At 38.2% G+C, this 16,951-nt stretch overlaps 1 protein-coding gene across 2 annotated transcripts in view; it reads right to left on the bottom strand.

Annotated features, from left to right (window-relative positions):
- Nucleotides 1–6,982: 6,982 nt before the first annotated feature.
- The window catches only part of LOC138212703 (fibroblast growth factor 12-like), a 69,888-nt gene continuing 59,919 nt past the window's right edge, over nucleotides 6,983–16,951 (bottom strand). For both annotated transcript variants that reach the window (XM_069173198.1, XM_069173199.1), the window contains exon 5: nucleotides 6,983–12,112. In XM_069173198.1, coding sequence (XP_069029299.1) covers nucleotides 11,961–12,112 — 152 coding nt within the window. In that variant the 3' untranslated portion in view covers nucleotides 6,983–11,960. The remainder of the gene's footprint in view (nucleotides 12,113–16,951) is intronic.

Raw genomic sequence — 16,951 nt, 5'->3', positions numbered from 1 at the left:
GTTTATAATAAAAACATATTCATCAACACCAACAGAAGTAAAGAAGAATAGAATCATCCAAATAAAAAGAACCACATCATCACTGATAAATCAATAATCAATACTTCAGTCTGTTTGTGTCTTAAATGAACAACTTCATGACAGCAGGCTGAAAAAAGACAAAGTTTGACCAGTTTGTCTTCAGGTTTCTTAAGTTGTCTCGTGGTGAGACGTCGCCCCCTGGTGGTGGCAGTCCGTAACGACACCTGGAGGCAGGAAGTCAGCCTCAGCTCATTTAACAAACATGATGTTATAGAGCATGAAAACTGAGCAGTTAGAGTTTCGATAACCTAAAATAACTCTAATATACAGCAGTAAAATGAACATTAATGAAGCAGTAATATTATCTGAAAACATCAGATATAATAAAACACTGACAGGAAGTGTTTACTTTACACTGATAATACTTTCAAATTTTTATTTTGGTAAGGTTTCCAAAGCAGGATGAGTATTTTTACTTGAGTGAAGGATCTGAATACTTCCTCCACTCAATACAGCATCTGTCCACTAGTAGGCGGTGTGATAAAGGCAAAGTATCATGCAACACTTTATGTTCTTTATTATTAACAACACCAAAGAACTGAGGTACACAATGGGGTATTTGTACTTTTACTTTGGTAGGGTTTTGTTTGACTGATGTTTGCACACCTGTGCAGCTGCTTCACAATAAAAGCCCTCCAGGACCTTCACAGTAAAAGCCTGAATGTGGATGTGAATGGTTGGAATGGACAGACGTGTCCTCTGTTGGACGTTTCACCTGTTTCAGCTGAACATTAATAATCAGCATGTTTAAAGTTGTCAATGAATAAAAGGTCCGTTTCTGTGAGTACAGCGACACCCAGTGGACATCCAGTGAATAACTCAACTCCAGCAGTGCTTGTGATTAAGTGTTTGTTCATGACGTGTTTAAAAAAAAAAAAAAAACCCAAAAAACCCTCTTACATTAGTCTTATTATGTAAACAGCTGCTTCACAATAAAAGACCCGTTCATACTTCACAATAAAAGCCTTCATGTAAATATAAATAGAGTTGTTTACATGTGTGTGCTGCTGCCGGGCAGATCCCCCCCCCACCTCCGACGTCATGTCGGCTGATGGTTTGAGCAGCTCAGTCGTGTTTTCGTGTCCCAGCTGGTTAAAGTTTGATGAAGACATCAGAACATCTGACTCGTGTGTAAAGACTTTTATCTCGTCTCCGTGTTCGTCACTTCACTTCAGGAATAACAGGAAGCTTTTAGGAGCAGCTGAACTTCTTCAGCTTCACGGATCAGGAAACTTTATTTTTAGCCCAAAGTGTTTGTTTCATGTTTCTCTGCGACAGAAACCTTCGAAACGCAAATAAATTATTTTCCACAACCTGACAGGAAGATTTAAAGGGACTGAAGACGTCTGCCGTTACTAAACCTGCTGGTAGGACAGCAGAGCGTCATGTGACAAGTACAGAGTCTGAAGAAGAGCGTGATTGGCCGGTTTCCTGAACACTACGTAAGTTAAACGTTACGTTTCCTGAACATTACATTTCCTGAACATTATGTATGTTAAACATTATGGAAGTTAAACATTATGTAAGTTAAACGTTATGTACGTTAAACGTTACGTATGTTAAACGTTACGTAAGTTAAACGTTACGTACGTTAAACGTTACGTTTCCTGAACATTACATTTTCTGAACATTACCTATGTTAAACATTACGTATGTTAAATGTTACGTAAGTTAAACGTTACATACGTTAAACGTTACGTTTCCTGAACATTACATTTCCTGAATGTTACGTATGTTAAACATTATGTAAGTTAAACGTTATGTACGTTAAACGTTACGTTTCCTGAAATTACCCAAGTTAAAAGTTACGTGCGTTAAACGTTGTTTCCTGAACATTACATTTTCTGAACATTGCCTACGTTAAACGTTACATATGTTAAACGTTACGTAAGTTAAACTTTACGTACGTTAAATGTTATGTACGTTAAACGTTACGTTTCCTGAACATTACATTTCCGGAATGTTACCTACGTTAAACGTTACGTAAGTTAAACGTTATGTACGTTAAACGTTACATTTCCTGAACATTACATTTTCTGAACATTACCTACATTAAACGTTACGTATGTTAAACATTATGTAAGTTAAACGTTATGTACGTTAAACGTTACGTTTCCTGAAATTACCTAAGTTAAACGTTACGTGCGTTAAACGTTGTTTCCTGAACATTACATTTTCTGAACATTACCTACGTTAAACGTTACATATGTTAAACGTTACGTATGTTAAATGTTACGTAAGTTAAAAGTTACGTACGTTAAACGTTATGTACGTTAAACGTTACGTTTCCTGAACATTATGTATGTTAAACATTACGTAAGTTAAACATTATGTAAGTTAAACGTTACGTACGTTAAACGTTACGTACGTTAAACGGTACATATGTTAAACGTTATGTAAGTTAAACGTTACGTAAGCTAAATGTTACATACGTTAAATGTTACGTACGTTAAACGTTACATACGTTAAACATTACATTTCCTGAACATTACATTTCCGGAATGTTACCTACGTTAAATGTTACGTAAGTTAAACGTTATGTACGTTAAACGTTACGTATGTTAAACGTTACGTAAGTTAAATGTTACGTACGTTAAACGTTACGTACGTTAAACGTTACATAAGTTAAACATTACGTAAGTTAAACGTTATGTACGTTAAACGTTACGTATGTTAAACATTATGTAAGTTAAACGTTACGTACGTTAAACATTACGTACGTTAAACGTTACATATGTTAAACATTACGTAAGTTAAACGTTACGTACGTTAAACGTTACGTATGTTAAACATTATGTAAGTTAAACGTTACGTACGTTAAACGTTACGTACGTTAAACGTTACATATGTTAAACGTTATGTACGTTAAACGTTATGTACGTTAAACGTTACTTATGTTAAACGTTACGTACGTTAAACGTTACGTAAGTTAAATGTTACATACGTTAAATGTTACGTACGTTAAATGTTACGTACGCTAAACATTACGTTTCCTGAACATTACATTTCCGGAATTTTACCTACGTTAAGCGTTACGTAAGTTAAACGTAATGTACGTTAAACGTTACGTATGTTAAACGTTACGTAAGTTAAATGTTACGTAGGTTAAATGTTATGTACGTTAAACGTTATGTACGTTAAACGTTACGTTTCCTGAACATTACATTTCCGGAATGTTACCTACGTTAAACGTTATGTACGTTAAACGTTACGTATGTTAAACGTTACGTAAGTTAAATGTTATGTACGTTAAACGTTACATTTCCTGAACATTACATTTTCTGAACATTACCTACGTTAAACATTACGTAAGTTAAACGTTATGTACGTTAAACGTTACGTACGTTAAACGTTACGTACGTTAAACGTTACATATGTTAAACGTTACGTAAGTTAAACGTTATGTACGTTAAACGTTACGTATGTTAAACATTATGTAAGTTAAACGTTACGTACGTTAAACATTACGTACGTTAAACGTTACATATGTTAAACGTTACGTAAGTTAAACGTTATGTACGTTAAACGTTACATATGTTAAATGTTACGTAAGTTAAACGTTACGTAAGTTAAATGTTACATACGTTAAATGTTACGTACGTTAAATGTTACGTACGCTAAACATTACGTTTCCTGAACATTACATTTCCGGAATGTTACCTACGTTAAACGTTACGTAAGTTAAACGTTATGTACGTTAAACGTTACGTATGTTAAACGTTACGTAAGTTAAATGTTACGTACGTTAAATGTTATGTACGTTAAACGTTATGTACGTTAAACGTTACGTTTCCTGAACATTACATTTCCGGAATGTTACCTACGTTAAACGTTATGTACGTTAAACGTTACGTATGTTAAACGTTACGTAAGTTAAATGTTATGTACGTTAAACGTTACGTACGTTAAACGTTACGTACGTTAAACGTTACATTTCCTGAACATTACATTTTCTGAACATTACCTACGTTAAACATTACGTTTCCTGAACATTACATTTCCGGAATGTTACCTACGTTAAACGTTACGTAAGTTAAACTTTATGTACGTTAAACGTTATGTTTCCTGAACATTACATTTTCTGAACATTACCTACATTAAACGTTACATATGTTAAACATTATGTAAGTTAAACGTTATGTACGTTAAACGTTACGTTTCCTGAAATTACCTAAGTTAAACATTACGTGCGTTAAACGTTGTTTCCTGAACATTACATTTTCTGAACATTGCCTACGTTAAACGTTACATATGTTAAACGTTACGTATGCTAAACATTACGTAAGTTAAACGTTACATACGTTAAACGTTATGTACGTTAAATGTTACGTTTCCTGAACATTATGTATGTTAAACATTACGTAAGTTAAACATTATGTAAGTTAAACGTTACGTACGTTAAACGTTAGGTACGTTAAACGTTACATATGTTAAACGTTACGTAAGTTAAACGTTATGTACGTTAAACGTTACGTACGTTAAACGTTACATTTCCTGAACATTACATTTTCTGAACATTACCTACGTTAAACATTACGTAAGTTAAACGTTACGTACGTTAAACGTTACGTACGTTAAACGTTACATATGTTAAACGTTACGTAAGTTAAACGTTATGTACGTTAAACGTTACGTATGTTAAACATTATGTAAGTTAAACGTTACGTACGTTAAACATTACGTACGTTAAACGTTACATATGTTAAACGTTACGTAAGTTAAACGTTATGTACGTTAAACGTTACATATGTTAAATGTTACGTAAGTTAAACGTTACGTAAGTTAAATGTTACATACGTTAAATGTTACGTACGTTAAATGTTACGTACGCTAAACATTACGTTTCCTGAACATTACATTTCCGGAATGTTACCTACGTTAAACGTTACGTAAGTTAAACGTTATGTACGTTAAACGTTACGTATGTTAAACGTTACGTAAGTTAAATGTTACGTACGTTAAATGTTATGTACGTTAAACGTTATGTACGTTAAACGTTACGTTTCCTGAACATTACATTTCCGGAATGTTACCTACGTTAAACGTTATGTACGTTAAACGTTACGTATGTTAAACGTTACGTAAGTTAAATGTTATGTACGTTAAACGTTACGTACGTTAAACGTTACGTACGTTAAACGTTACATTTCCTGAACATTACATTTTCTGAACATTACCTACGTTAAACATTACGTTTCCTGAACATTACATTTCCGGAATGTTACCTACGTTAAACGTTACGTAAGTTAAACTTTATGTACGTTAAACGTTATGTTTCCTGAACATTACATTTTCTGAACATTACCTACATTAAACGTTACATATGTTAAACATTATGTAAGTTAAACGTTATGTACATTAAACGTTACGTTTCCTGAAATTACCTAAGTTAAACATTACGTGCGTTAAACGTTGTTTCCTGAACATTACATTTTCTGAACATTGCCTACATTAAACGTTACATATGTTAAACGTTACGTATGCTAAACATTACGTAAGTTAAACGTTACATACGTTAAACGTTATGTACGTTAAATGTTACGTTTCCTGAACATTATGTATGTTAAACATTACGTAAGTTAAACATTATGTAAGTTAAACGTTACGTACGTTAAACGTTAGGTACGTTAAACGTTACATATGTTAAACGTTACGTAAGTTAAACGTTATGTACGTTAAACATTACATATGTTAAACGTTACGTAAGTTAAACGTTATGTACGTTAAACGTTACGTAAGTTAAATGTTACATACGTTAAATGTTACGTACGTTAAACGTTACGTTTCCTGAACATTACATTTTCTGAACATTACCTACGTGAAACATTACGTAAGTTAAACGTTATGTACGTTAAACGTTACGTTTCCTGAACATTACATTTCCGGAATGTTAACTACGTTAAACGTTATGTACGTGAAACATTACGTAAGTTAAACGTTATGTACGTTAAACATTACGTTTCCTGAACATTACATTTCCGGAATGTTACCTACGTTAAACGTTACGTAAGTTAAACTTTATGTACGTTAAACGTTATGTTTCCTGAACATTACATTTTCTGAACATTACCTACATTAAACGTTACATATGTTAAACATTATGTAAGTTAAACGTTATGTACGTTAAACATTACATATGTTAAACGTTACGTAAGTTAAACGTTATGTACGTTAAACGTTACGTAAGTTAAATGTTACATACGTTAAATGTTACGTACGTTAAACGTTACGTTTCCTGAACATTACATTTTCTGAACATTCCCTACGTGAAACATTACGTAAGTTAAACGTTATGTATGTTAAACGTTACGTACGTTAAATGTTACATATGTTTAACGTTACGTAAGTTAAGCGTTACATATGTTAAACATTACGCAAGTTAAACGTTATGTACGTTAAACGTTATATATGTTAAACGTTACGTAAGTTAAACGTTATGTACGTTAAACGTTACGTTTCCTGAACATTACATTTTCTGAACATTACCTATGTTAAACATTACGTATGTTAAATGTTACGTAAGTTAAACGTTACATACGTTAAACGTTACGTTTCCTGAACATTACGTTTCCTGAACGTTACCTACGTTAAATGTTATGTAAGCTAAACGTTACGTACGTTAAACGTTACGTTTCCTGAACATTACGTTTCCTGAACGTTACCTACGTTAAACAGATTGTTTTCTGAACTGGACCACGTCATTCTCGGAGCGTAAACACCAACGGAAACGAAGCGAGACGCCACCTGCTGGTTTGTGAACTCGTTCTGCCATTTTATTGATATTTTGGAGACAGAAGTGATTGGATGAACTGGCCTGTCAATCAAAGAGCCCCAGCCCCCAAACATTTATGTGCAGCAGACAGAAGGAACGAACACGTTAAAAAAGGAGTCCGACACGATGTTCTTATGTTGTTCTTTTTTATTTTGAATCATCTTTTCCATCCTGCTGCGTAGTTGCGATGACGTAGTTCTATATATGATCGTTATATGAAGGTGTCTCAGAAAAGGTGCAAACATCAGCAAACACAAAGAAAGATTTCAACATGGCGACAGTTCGTCTTCGTCCCGCCCCCGAGAGGCCGACCGACTCACCGCCACGGGCATCTGTCGCTTGGTAATGACATCATCATTTTGCGCCGGTGCAACAGCGACCCCTACAGGCCCGGTGTCTCACGGTTTTTGGATAAATTGCAGAGTTCAGCAGGTTGACCTGCCGTCCTCCAAAATCACAGACTTTCACTGCGGAGTGTCCTTTCTCCACTTCCTGCTTCCTGTTGGCAGACAGACGCCACCTTCAGGTGACACGTAAAACTTCATGGAGATCTTTTTTCTTTGCACAAATTAAAAAACCTGCGTTTCTGTTGAAAACTCGTGAAAATTCAAGTTCGTGTTGAGAAGATTTGAGAAAGTCTGAATAAAATTTGTGATCAACAGTGAAGCATGAAGACAAAATAAAAGTTGGTGCCGTTAGTTTTCAGTGTTTTTAAAGTGAAGCTTAAACTTCAAGACTTTCGCAAATATTTTCTACTTTATAATATTTTCACCAGTTTGTTTCCCACAGGTTTATAAAATGTACAGTTATGTGTAAATAAAGCAGTTGTTCAGCACAATGTGACTGACGACAAACAAAATAATATTTAATCTTATATTTTCTTAAATGGCTTTTTTATTTATTGCTTGATATTTTTATCATACCTTATTTATTTTTTTTGATTTAAAAAGGATAAGAGGACAAAAAAAGTCACATTGGCTTCATTTAGAAAATTATTTCATTTTCAATTTTAATAATTACTAAAACTTTCTTCATTTCGTTCCTAAAATATTCTTAAATTAGAAACATTCTTGATTTCTTTTTCTGATATTTTTTTTCATATAAGCTCATAAAATTAAAATCAGGAATAAACAAACAAAAACAGATTTGTAAACAAAAGATAGTTAAATGTAAATAGTTGTGATTTTAAGCATTTAAATATTTTTAATTAAATCTTAAATTGAGTTTTAAAGAAACCCATCAGTGATTTTAGTTTTGTGTGTTTCTGGAACTCTTGAAGCGACGTCTCGACACATGAAGGCAGCGTTCAACTGTTTAAAACGGGACCCGGTTCGGTTGGTTCTGATTCTACGAGCAGACGACGTGAAGAAAAGACACTCGTGTTACAACATTCCTGTCGAGTAGTTTGGTTACAGAAACACAAAGAGGAGGTCATTCACTCGTCACAAACATTTGACGTCCCGTCGGACCGGAAGAGGAAACACTGTCGGTCTCTTCGGTCCCGACTGGAAGACTTTCTCTGAGGCAGTACGGTGGATTGTGATTGGTTCCTTCCTTCAGTCCATCCGGCCGTTAAAATCTACAAACCAATCTCAAAACAGAAAAATATACACCTGGGCTGCGGTGGCCAATTAGAGCCAACCTCTTTGACCTCGCCCACCTTGACCCCGCCTCCTTTCACACTCCTGTTCCAGAACTTTTAACTGAATTCAAAACAGCAGCGTGTTTGCTAGCAGTGCGTTTTTTATCGTGAACATGAAAACATTTCTTACCATTTTTACTCTGCGATGTAACATCGTGAAAACACCGTGAAATTATCAACTTTATGTCTTTTATTTCCAGTCGGCTGATGAGAGGTGACAGAGTTTCCCAAAAATCATCGGATTAGCGCTGCGTTCAAAGACCGGTTTTATCAATTTACCCGTAAACACAAATAAAATCTTCCTGTCGCAGTGTTTGACTCCGTTATACTGAGGTCTGTTTTATCATGTTTTTTGGGGGATTATTTAAACACTGAGGTAAGATTCAACTTTTGTCAATTGATTAGATGAAAATAAAGTTATAATTTTAATTAACAACTAACTTCTTGAGGACTCAGAAATATTTATTTTCCTTCTTCATTTATCACAGAAAGGTTAAAAAAAAAAAAATGCACCTCATTCACGTCCCCTCGGACCTGCATGTGGTAAAAAACATAAATTTAATATATTATTAAATGTGTGAATATTCAGTGACTTTATGATTTTAATGTGAGCAAAATGTATAAAACAGCTGAGTTGACAGTTACGGTGAAACACAGCATCAGCTTTAAAACGATAGGATGAGAAGGATGAAGGCAGTGATAGAACATCTGAGGAGACGGATGAACATTTCTAAAAACTGCTCCAGATGTTTTGGGGAAACTGTGGCAGCGAGAGGAGCAACGGGAGGACTAGTGGCCAGAGAGGGCAGTGCAGCGACGCGTCTGAACTTTACGTTCTGGAATTAAAAAACTATTCAACACCTTCAGTTTACCAACATAAAAAAATTAATAAATCCAGACTTAATACTTGTTCTGTGTCGAGCAAGTATTCGTCGTTTTGTTCTTTCCATGTGTAATCAAAGGTTCACAAAGTTCAGACGAGGTCGGACTGAGACAGCTTTCAGTTTTCAGGGCAGTGATCTTCATCTGAACGAAGCAGGGCAGTGTTGAACACGCTAACAAGTCCTCCCATCAGCCGACACCTGAACGCATCACCAGGACGTGACCAGCAGAGGGCGGTGACGTCACAGCCGACATCCAAACCGTCAAAATACAAAAAAAAAGACTTAAAAAGAAAAACTTTCTGCACGTTTGAACTGAAGCTTCGGCGTTGCAGCTTTAGGACTTTAACGACAAAAGATCCCGAAACACGAAATAAACTCATGAATACAGAAAGTTCACTTTAAACTTTGGTCTCCCAACGTCTCACCAAATCTGCAACATGAACTCACTTCCTGTCGTTCATTCAGACGAATATGATTTTGGGTTTTAGCGTGAGAATTCCCAGGTTTTTAACGCACCGTGAAACGTTCATCTAGTTCACCTGTGACCATCGTTTTCTCCACAAAGCATCAAATACACGTTTTTATGCTTAAAAATGAATAAAACAAATTTTAGCTCATCAAAACTGCTGAAAATCTGATTTATCTTCTCAGTTCGAGAAAATTCATCAGATTTTCCATCTTCACGTAAAGATTTAATAAAAAAAATACTTCAATTTTTTTGTGAATCACAAAAACAGTCATGGATCAATAACTATTGATCAGCTGTGACACTGATCAGGGATGACATCATCAGGTGATCGTGTTGCCTTTGGTCGGATGTGAACATAAGCTCCGCCCCCTGCCTGTGATTGGCCCGTGAACTGAAGGTGTGGTGTTTCCCACTTAAAATCAAGCCGTTCCCCAATCGGAGCTCAGCGCAGCTGAACGCATCACAGCAGGAGGCGGAGTCTGAAATGAAACAAACAGTCGTGTTGAGAAGACGAAGTGTCAGTTTGAGGCTGTTGAACGCATGCTGATGCATTTTAACACGTGAAGTCCTCTCACTTCATATCATATCATGTATCATACAGTTTGGACATGCCTTGGTGGGCGGGGCCAGAGTCAACTCGCCGCTCGGTTCAGTCCTGTTCAGACCGGATCAGAGTTACACAACACAATAAATCATTTACCCCCCCCGATGTCTGCGGGGGCGTCGCTACACTTTTAGAAATCACATCATGCAATATTTCTGCCCGCGACGTCTCAACACGGAGAGACACGTGTGATCGGACCCTGAACGCAGCACGAACACGCTCCTCGTTCAGACTTCACGTTCCGTCTCATCCAAACCGGCAGTTTCACACTGAAGTCCATGAAGTCGTCCTGCAGAGAGACGCTCCTCCGATCACATCCAACATCACGCCAAGTATTCACCGAACCCCCCGACACCATCTGATCTGTGCCGAAGCATCATGCCTACGTTAGAGACGTGCTGGCGTTGAACCAGCAGCCGGATGTTGTTGTTATTTATTTGTTGTTTTAGGAAGTTGCAGTTAAATAAAGTTTGGGATCCTCTGATTTAGGTTGTGTGACTTCATGCAGCCTACAGACGCTGCTGAGGGCTACAAAACCCTCCGCTTTTATCCTCCTGTCTGATTATTAACACAATGTAGATTAAAATCACATGAATGAAGTATTTATTTTATGAAGAACCCCTGACCTCATTAGCCCCGCCCACCTCCTAGTGACTAAACTGACGTGATTGGACGGATCGTCTCTCTGCAGCAGGTTTAAAGCTGATTTTCACGAAGTCAGATCGAACACTGCAGGACGGGTGGGAACGTGTAGGAATCACAGACAGGAAGCGGGTCACCTGACCAGGCTCCTCCACAGGAAGTGGGTCACCTGACCGGGCTCCTCCACAGAGCACAAGTCTCTCAGTTCCCCTCCGGGCCTTTTAATCGGCAGTGTCTGCAACAGAACATCTCCCAGAACCACCCAGAACCTGACAGAACCGAAGGAGATGTGGCAGCTGAAGAAGGCGGAACAGAAAGAATCTCTTCCTCCTGATTGGACAGAACAACACAGAGAAGAAGAAGCGCGGCGTGTCGAAAGTGCGAAAGTTTTTGCATTCATTAAGAAATGAAAGGTGAAGTTTCTACATGGTTTAAAGCTTCGGAGTTCTGAGCGCTCGCTCGACTCGGAAAACATTTTGTCAACGTGGTGACAGAAATGATGATGATTATTATGATGTGGCGATGAAGAGTAAGTGTGCTAGCCTCCCGGCGCCATTTCAGCAGGGCTTTTTGCATAAAATGTAAATCACCATCATCAGCGTCCTGATTTTTCTTCCTCTCCAGCCCGGCCCTCCCCCCTACCCCCTCCCCCATCCCCCATTTGATTTTAAAACATTTCATCATGAGCAGAACATTTTTTACCAGAATTTTTTTTTAGCTTCTTTTTTTCCTTTGTTTTTGTTGTTGTCGCCGTCGTCGTGGCGTCGTTGTTTGTTGTTGTTGTTGTCGTTGGTGTGGTTGTTGCTGAACAGAGGGAGTGTTAAAATGGGAGTTCTCCTCATCCTTCCTGCGGGGGGCGCTGCAGGCTACGAGCCGTCCTGCGCTGTGGAGTCCTCCTGCTGCTGCTCCTGCCGCTCCGGACTCCTCGCTCGCTCCTCACCGTTCATCGTCGGGCTCCTCGACGGCTTCAGCAGCTTCTCCTCCAGCTCGTGGAGCGACGGCTCCTTATACATGCAGACTGCAGGAAGGGGGTGGGGTGGGGGTGTGGGGTGACACGACATTTTGTTAACCACTGAGTGATGATGAGCTGTACATCGTACAACAACCGTAACACCACGGATAGTCACGCACTTACAGTCCTAGCGGCGGCTAGCTGGACCGGTTTGGTTTGAACACATGACACGGAGCTAAAATGTTAAAAACACATGAGTCCATGGATATCTTTGTTCACCAGATATCTTTGTTCATCAGATATCTTTGTTCCAACCAGACTGAGCCAGCTGAGCAGTTTAGTGTTTCTATGTTCTGTATTTATTCAGTTGGAGACTAGAAATCTTTGTTGCTAGGTGGTTGCTCCTACTCTTTAACTGACTCATACCTCGCCATCTTTTTCTCTCCCATAGTTTCTTCTTATTATCTGTTGTCTCCATTCAGTTCCTTCACTCGTGCAGTTTCTGTTCTTTCTTTTCCAGATGTCCCGTCATGGAGCTGCATGTCTCTGCTCTGTGATTGTCGTCTCCACCAACAGTTCTTCTCTTCTATCTCTATGCTGTCCTTTTCTCTCTCTGCTCTCCTCTCACCCCAACCGGTCGAGGAAGATGGCCGCCCACCTCTGAGCCTGGTTCTGTTAACAGATGCTCCGCCCACCTCTGAGCCTGGTTCTGTCAGAGGTTTCTTCCTGTTAAAGGGAGTTTTTCTTCCCTCTGTTGGAGGTTTTTCTCCCTTAAAGAGGAGTTTTTTCCTCCTAGCTTATGTGGGAATTGTTGAATTGTTGAATTGATGAATTGTTGAATTGATGAATTGTTGGGTTTCTCTGTGTAATGTTGTAAAGTTCTGCTGTAAGGACTTTAATGTGTTAAGTGCCATGAAATAACCTGTGTTGTGATTTGGCGCTATAGAAATAAAATTGATTTGAAATTGAATTTAAGGGTAGGACTACTTCCTGGAGTAGTAAACACTGCACACATTACATAAGAGTCTACTGATGCGACTGATTGTTTTCCCGTTCTTAGTCGTACCCCGTTTCCGCTATGGAAACGGAGATCACACTAACACTAATGGACTAATATATCTTGAGAGTGAATTGCTGCATAATATGAAAACATGATGACGTGTTTATAGATCTGTAGTCGAGTAGAAGCTGTTCACTGAGGATGGAACCAGGAGGAGTTAGATGTGGAGAGGTTGAAGGACAAAGAAGAGGAGGAAGAGGAAAGTGATACTTGACAGATATTTTTAAATGATGGGGGACGGGGGAAGCAGAGCCGGAGCTTCATGTTTCCTGTTAAACCTCCATCTGTGATATTAGAGATTCACCTTGTCCTCGAACTCAGAGGGAGCTCCTGCAGGACGACCTCTGCTGCGACTCACCGCTTCACTGCAGAAACTCTACGAACCTCTACGAAGCTACGAACCTCTACGAACCAAAGAAACTCTACGAAACTTTACGAACCTACGAAACTCTACGAAACTCTACGAACCTCTATGAAACTCTACGATCCTATGAAACTCTACGAACCTCTGCGAAACTCTACGGACCTACGAAACTCTACAAAACTTTACGAACCTATGAAACTACAAAACTCTACGAACCTCTATGAAACTCTACGAACCTACGAAACTCTACGAAACTCTACGAACCCACAAAACTCTACGAACCAAAGAAACTCTACGCAACTCTACGAAACTCTATGAACCTTTACGAAACTCTACGAACCTACGAAACTCTATGAAACTCTACGAACCTACGAAACTCTACAAAACTCTACGAACCCACAAAACTCTACGAACCAAAGAAACTCTACGAAACTCTACGAAACTCTATGAACCTTTACGAAACTCTACGAACCTACGAAACTCTACAAAACTCTACGAACCTACGAAACTCTATGAAACTCTACGAACCTACGAAACTCTACGAAACTCTACGAAACTCTACGAACCTATGAAACTCACCGAACCTCTACGAAACTCTACGAACCTACGAAACTCTACGAACCTACGAAACTCTACGAACCTCTACTAAACTCTACGAACCTACAAAAATCTACAAACCTACGAAACTCTACGAAACTCTACAAAACTCTACGAACCTCAAAGAAATTCTACGAACCAATGAAACTCTATGAAAATCTACGAAACTACGAAACTCTACAAAACTCTGCAAACCTACGAAACTCTACAAAACTCTACGAACCTACGAAACTCTACGAACCTACAAAACTCTACGAATCTACAAAACTCTACGAACCTACAAAACTCTACGAACCTCTACGAAACACTACGAACCTACGAAACTCTACGAACCAATGCAACTATGAACCTACGAAACTCTACGAACCTACGAAACTCTACGAACCTACGAAATTCTACGAACCTCTACGAAACTCTACGAACCTACGAAACTCTACGAACCTACGAAACTCTACGAACCTCTACGAAACTCTACGAACCAATAAAACTCTACAAAACTCTACGAACCTCTACGAAACTCTACGAACCTACGAAACTCTACAAAACTCTACGAACCTACGAAACTCTACGAAACTCTACGAACCTACAAAAATCTACGAACCTACGAAACTCTACGAACCTCAACGAAATTCTAAAAACCAATGAAACTCTACAAAAATCTACGAACCTACGAAACTCTACGAAACTTTACGAACCTACGAAACTCTACGAAACTCTACGAACCTCTATGAAACTCTACGATCCTATGAAACTCTACAAACCTCTACGAAACTCTACGGACCTACGAAACTCTACAAAACTTTACGAACCTATGAAACTACAAAACTCTACGAACCTCTATGAAACTCTACGAACCTACGAAACTCTACGAAACTCTACGAACCCACAAAACTCTACGAACCAAAGAAACTCTACGAAACTCTACGAAACTCTATGAACCTTTACGAAACTCTACGAACCTACGAAACTCTACAAAACTCTACGAACCTCTATGAAACTCTACGATGCTATGAAACTCTACGAACCTCTACGAAACTCTACGAACCTACAAAAATCTACAAACCTACGAAACTCTACGAAACTCTACAAAACTCTACGAACCTCAAAGAAATTCTACGAACCAATGAAACTCTATGAAACTCTACAAAACTCTGCAAACCTACGAAACTCTACAAAACTCTACGAACCTACGAAACTCTACGAACCTACAAAACTCTACGAATCTACAAAACTCTACGAACCTACAAAACTCTACGAACCTCTACGAAACACTACGAACCTACGAAACTCTACGAACCAATGCAACTATGAACCTACGAAACTCTACGAACCTACGAAACTCTACGAACCTACGAAATTCTACGAACCTCTACGAAACTCTACGAACCTACAAAAATCTACAAACCTACGAAACTCTACGAACCTCAACGAAATTCTACGAACCAATGAAACTTTATGAAAATCTACGAAACTCTACAAAACTCTACGAACCTACGAAACTCTACGAACCTACGAAACTCTACGAACCTCTACGAAACTCTACGAACCAATAAAACTCTACAAAACTCTACGAACCTCTACGAAACTCTACGAACCTACGAAACTCTACAAAACTCTACGAACCTATGAAACTCTACGAAACTCTACGAACCTACAAAAATCTACGAACCTACGAAACTCTACGAACCTCAACGAAATTCTAAAAACCAATGAAACTCTACAAAAATCTACGAACCTACGAAACTCTACGAAACTTTACGAACCTACGAAACTCTACGAACCTCTATGAAACTCTACGATCCTATGAAACTCTACAAACCTCTACGAAACTCTACGGACCTACGAAACTCTACAAAACTTTACGAACCTATGAAACTACAAAACTCTACGAACCTCTATGAAACTCTACGAACCTACGAAACTCTACGAAACTCTACGAACCCACAAAACTCTACGAACCAAAGAAACTCTACGAAACTCTACGAAACTCTATGAACCTTTACGAAACTCTACGAACCTACGAAACTCTACAAAACTCTACGAACCTCTATGAAACTCTATGATGCTATGAAACTCTACGAACCTCTACGAAACTCTACGAACCTACAAAAATCTACAAACCTACGAAACTCTACGAACCTCAACGAAATTCTACGAACCAATGAAACTTTATGAAAATCTACGAAACTCTACAAAACTCTACGAACCTACGAAACTCTACGAACCTACGAAACTCTACGAACCTCTACGAAACTCTACGAACCAATAAAACTCTACAAAACTCTACGAACCTCTACGAAACTCTACGAACCTACGAAACTCTACAAAACTCTACGAACCTACGAAACTCTACGAAACTCTACGAACCTACAAAAATCTACGAACCTACGAAACTCTACGAACCTCAACGAAATTCTAAAAACCAATGAAACTCTACAAAAATCTACGAACCTACGAAACTCTACGAAACTTTACGAACCTACGAAACTCTACGAAACTCTACGAACCTCTATGAAACTCTACGATCCTATGAAACTCTACGAACCTCTACGAAACTCTACGGACCTACGAAACTCTACAAAACTTTACGAACCTATGAAACTACAAAACTCTACGAACCTCTATGAAACTCTACGAACCTACGAAACTCTACGAAACTCTACGAACCCACAAAACTCTACGAACCAAAGAAACTCTACGAAACTCTACGAAACTCTATGAACCTTTACGAAACTCTACGAACCTACGAAACTCTACAAAACTCTACGAACCTCTATGAAACTCTATGATGCTATGAAACTCTACGAACCTCTACGAAACTCTACGAACCTACAAAAATCTACAAACCTACGAAACTCTACGAACCTCAACGAAATTCTACGAA

Source organism: Embiotoca jacksoni, unplaced genomic scaffold (genome assembly GCF_022577435.1).
Source record: "Embiotoca jacksoni isolate LCO1_2020_lvr unplaced genomic scaffold, fEmbJac1.0.p SCAF_58, whole genome shotgun sequence".
Classification (NCBI taxonomy): Eukaryota; Metazoa; Chordata; class Actinopteri; family Embiotocidae; genus Embiotoca; species Embiotoca jacksoni.
This window is presented reverse-complemented; position numbering and strand designations above follow the sequence as displayed.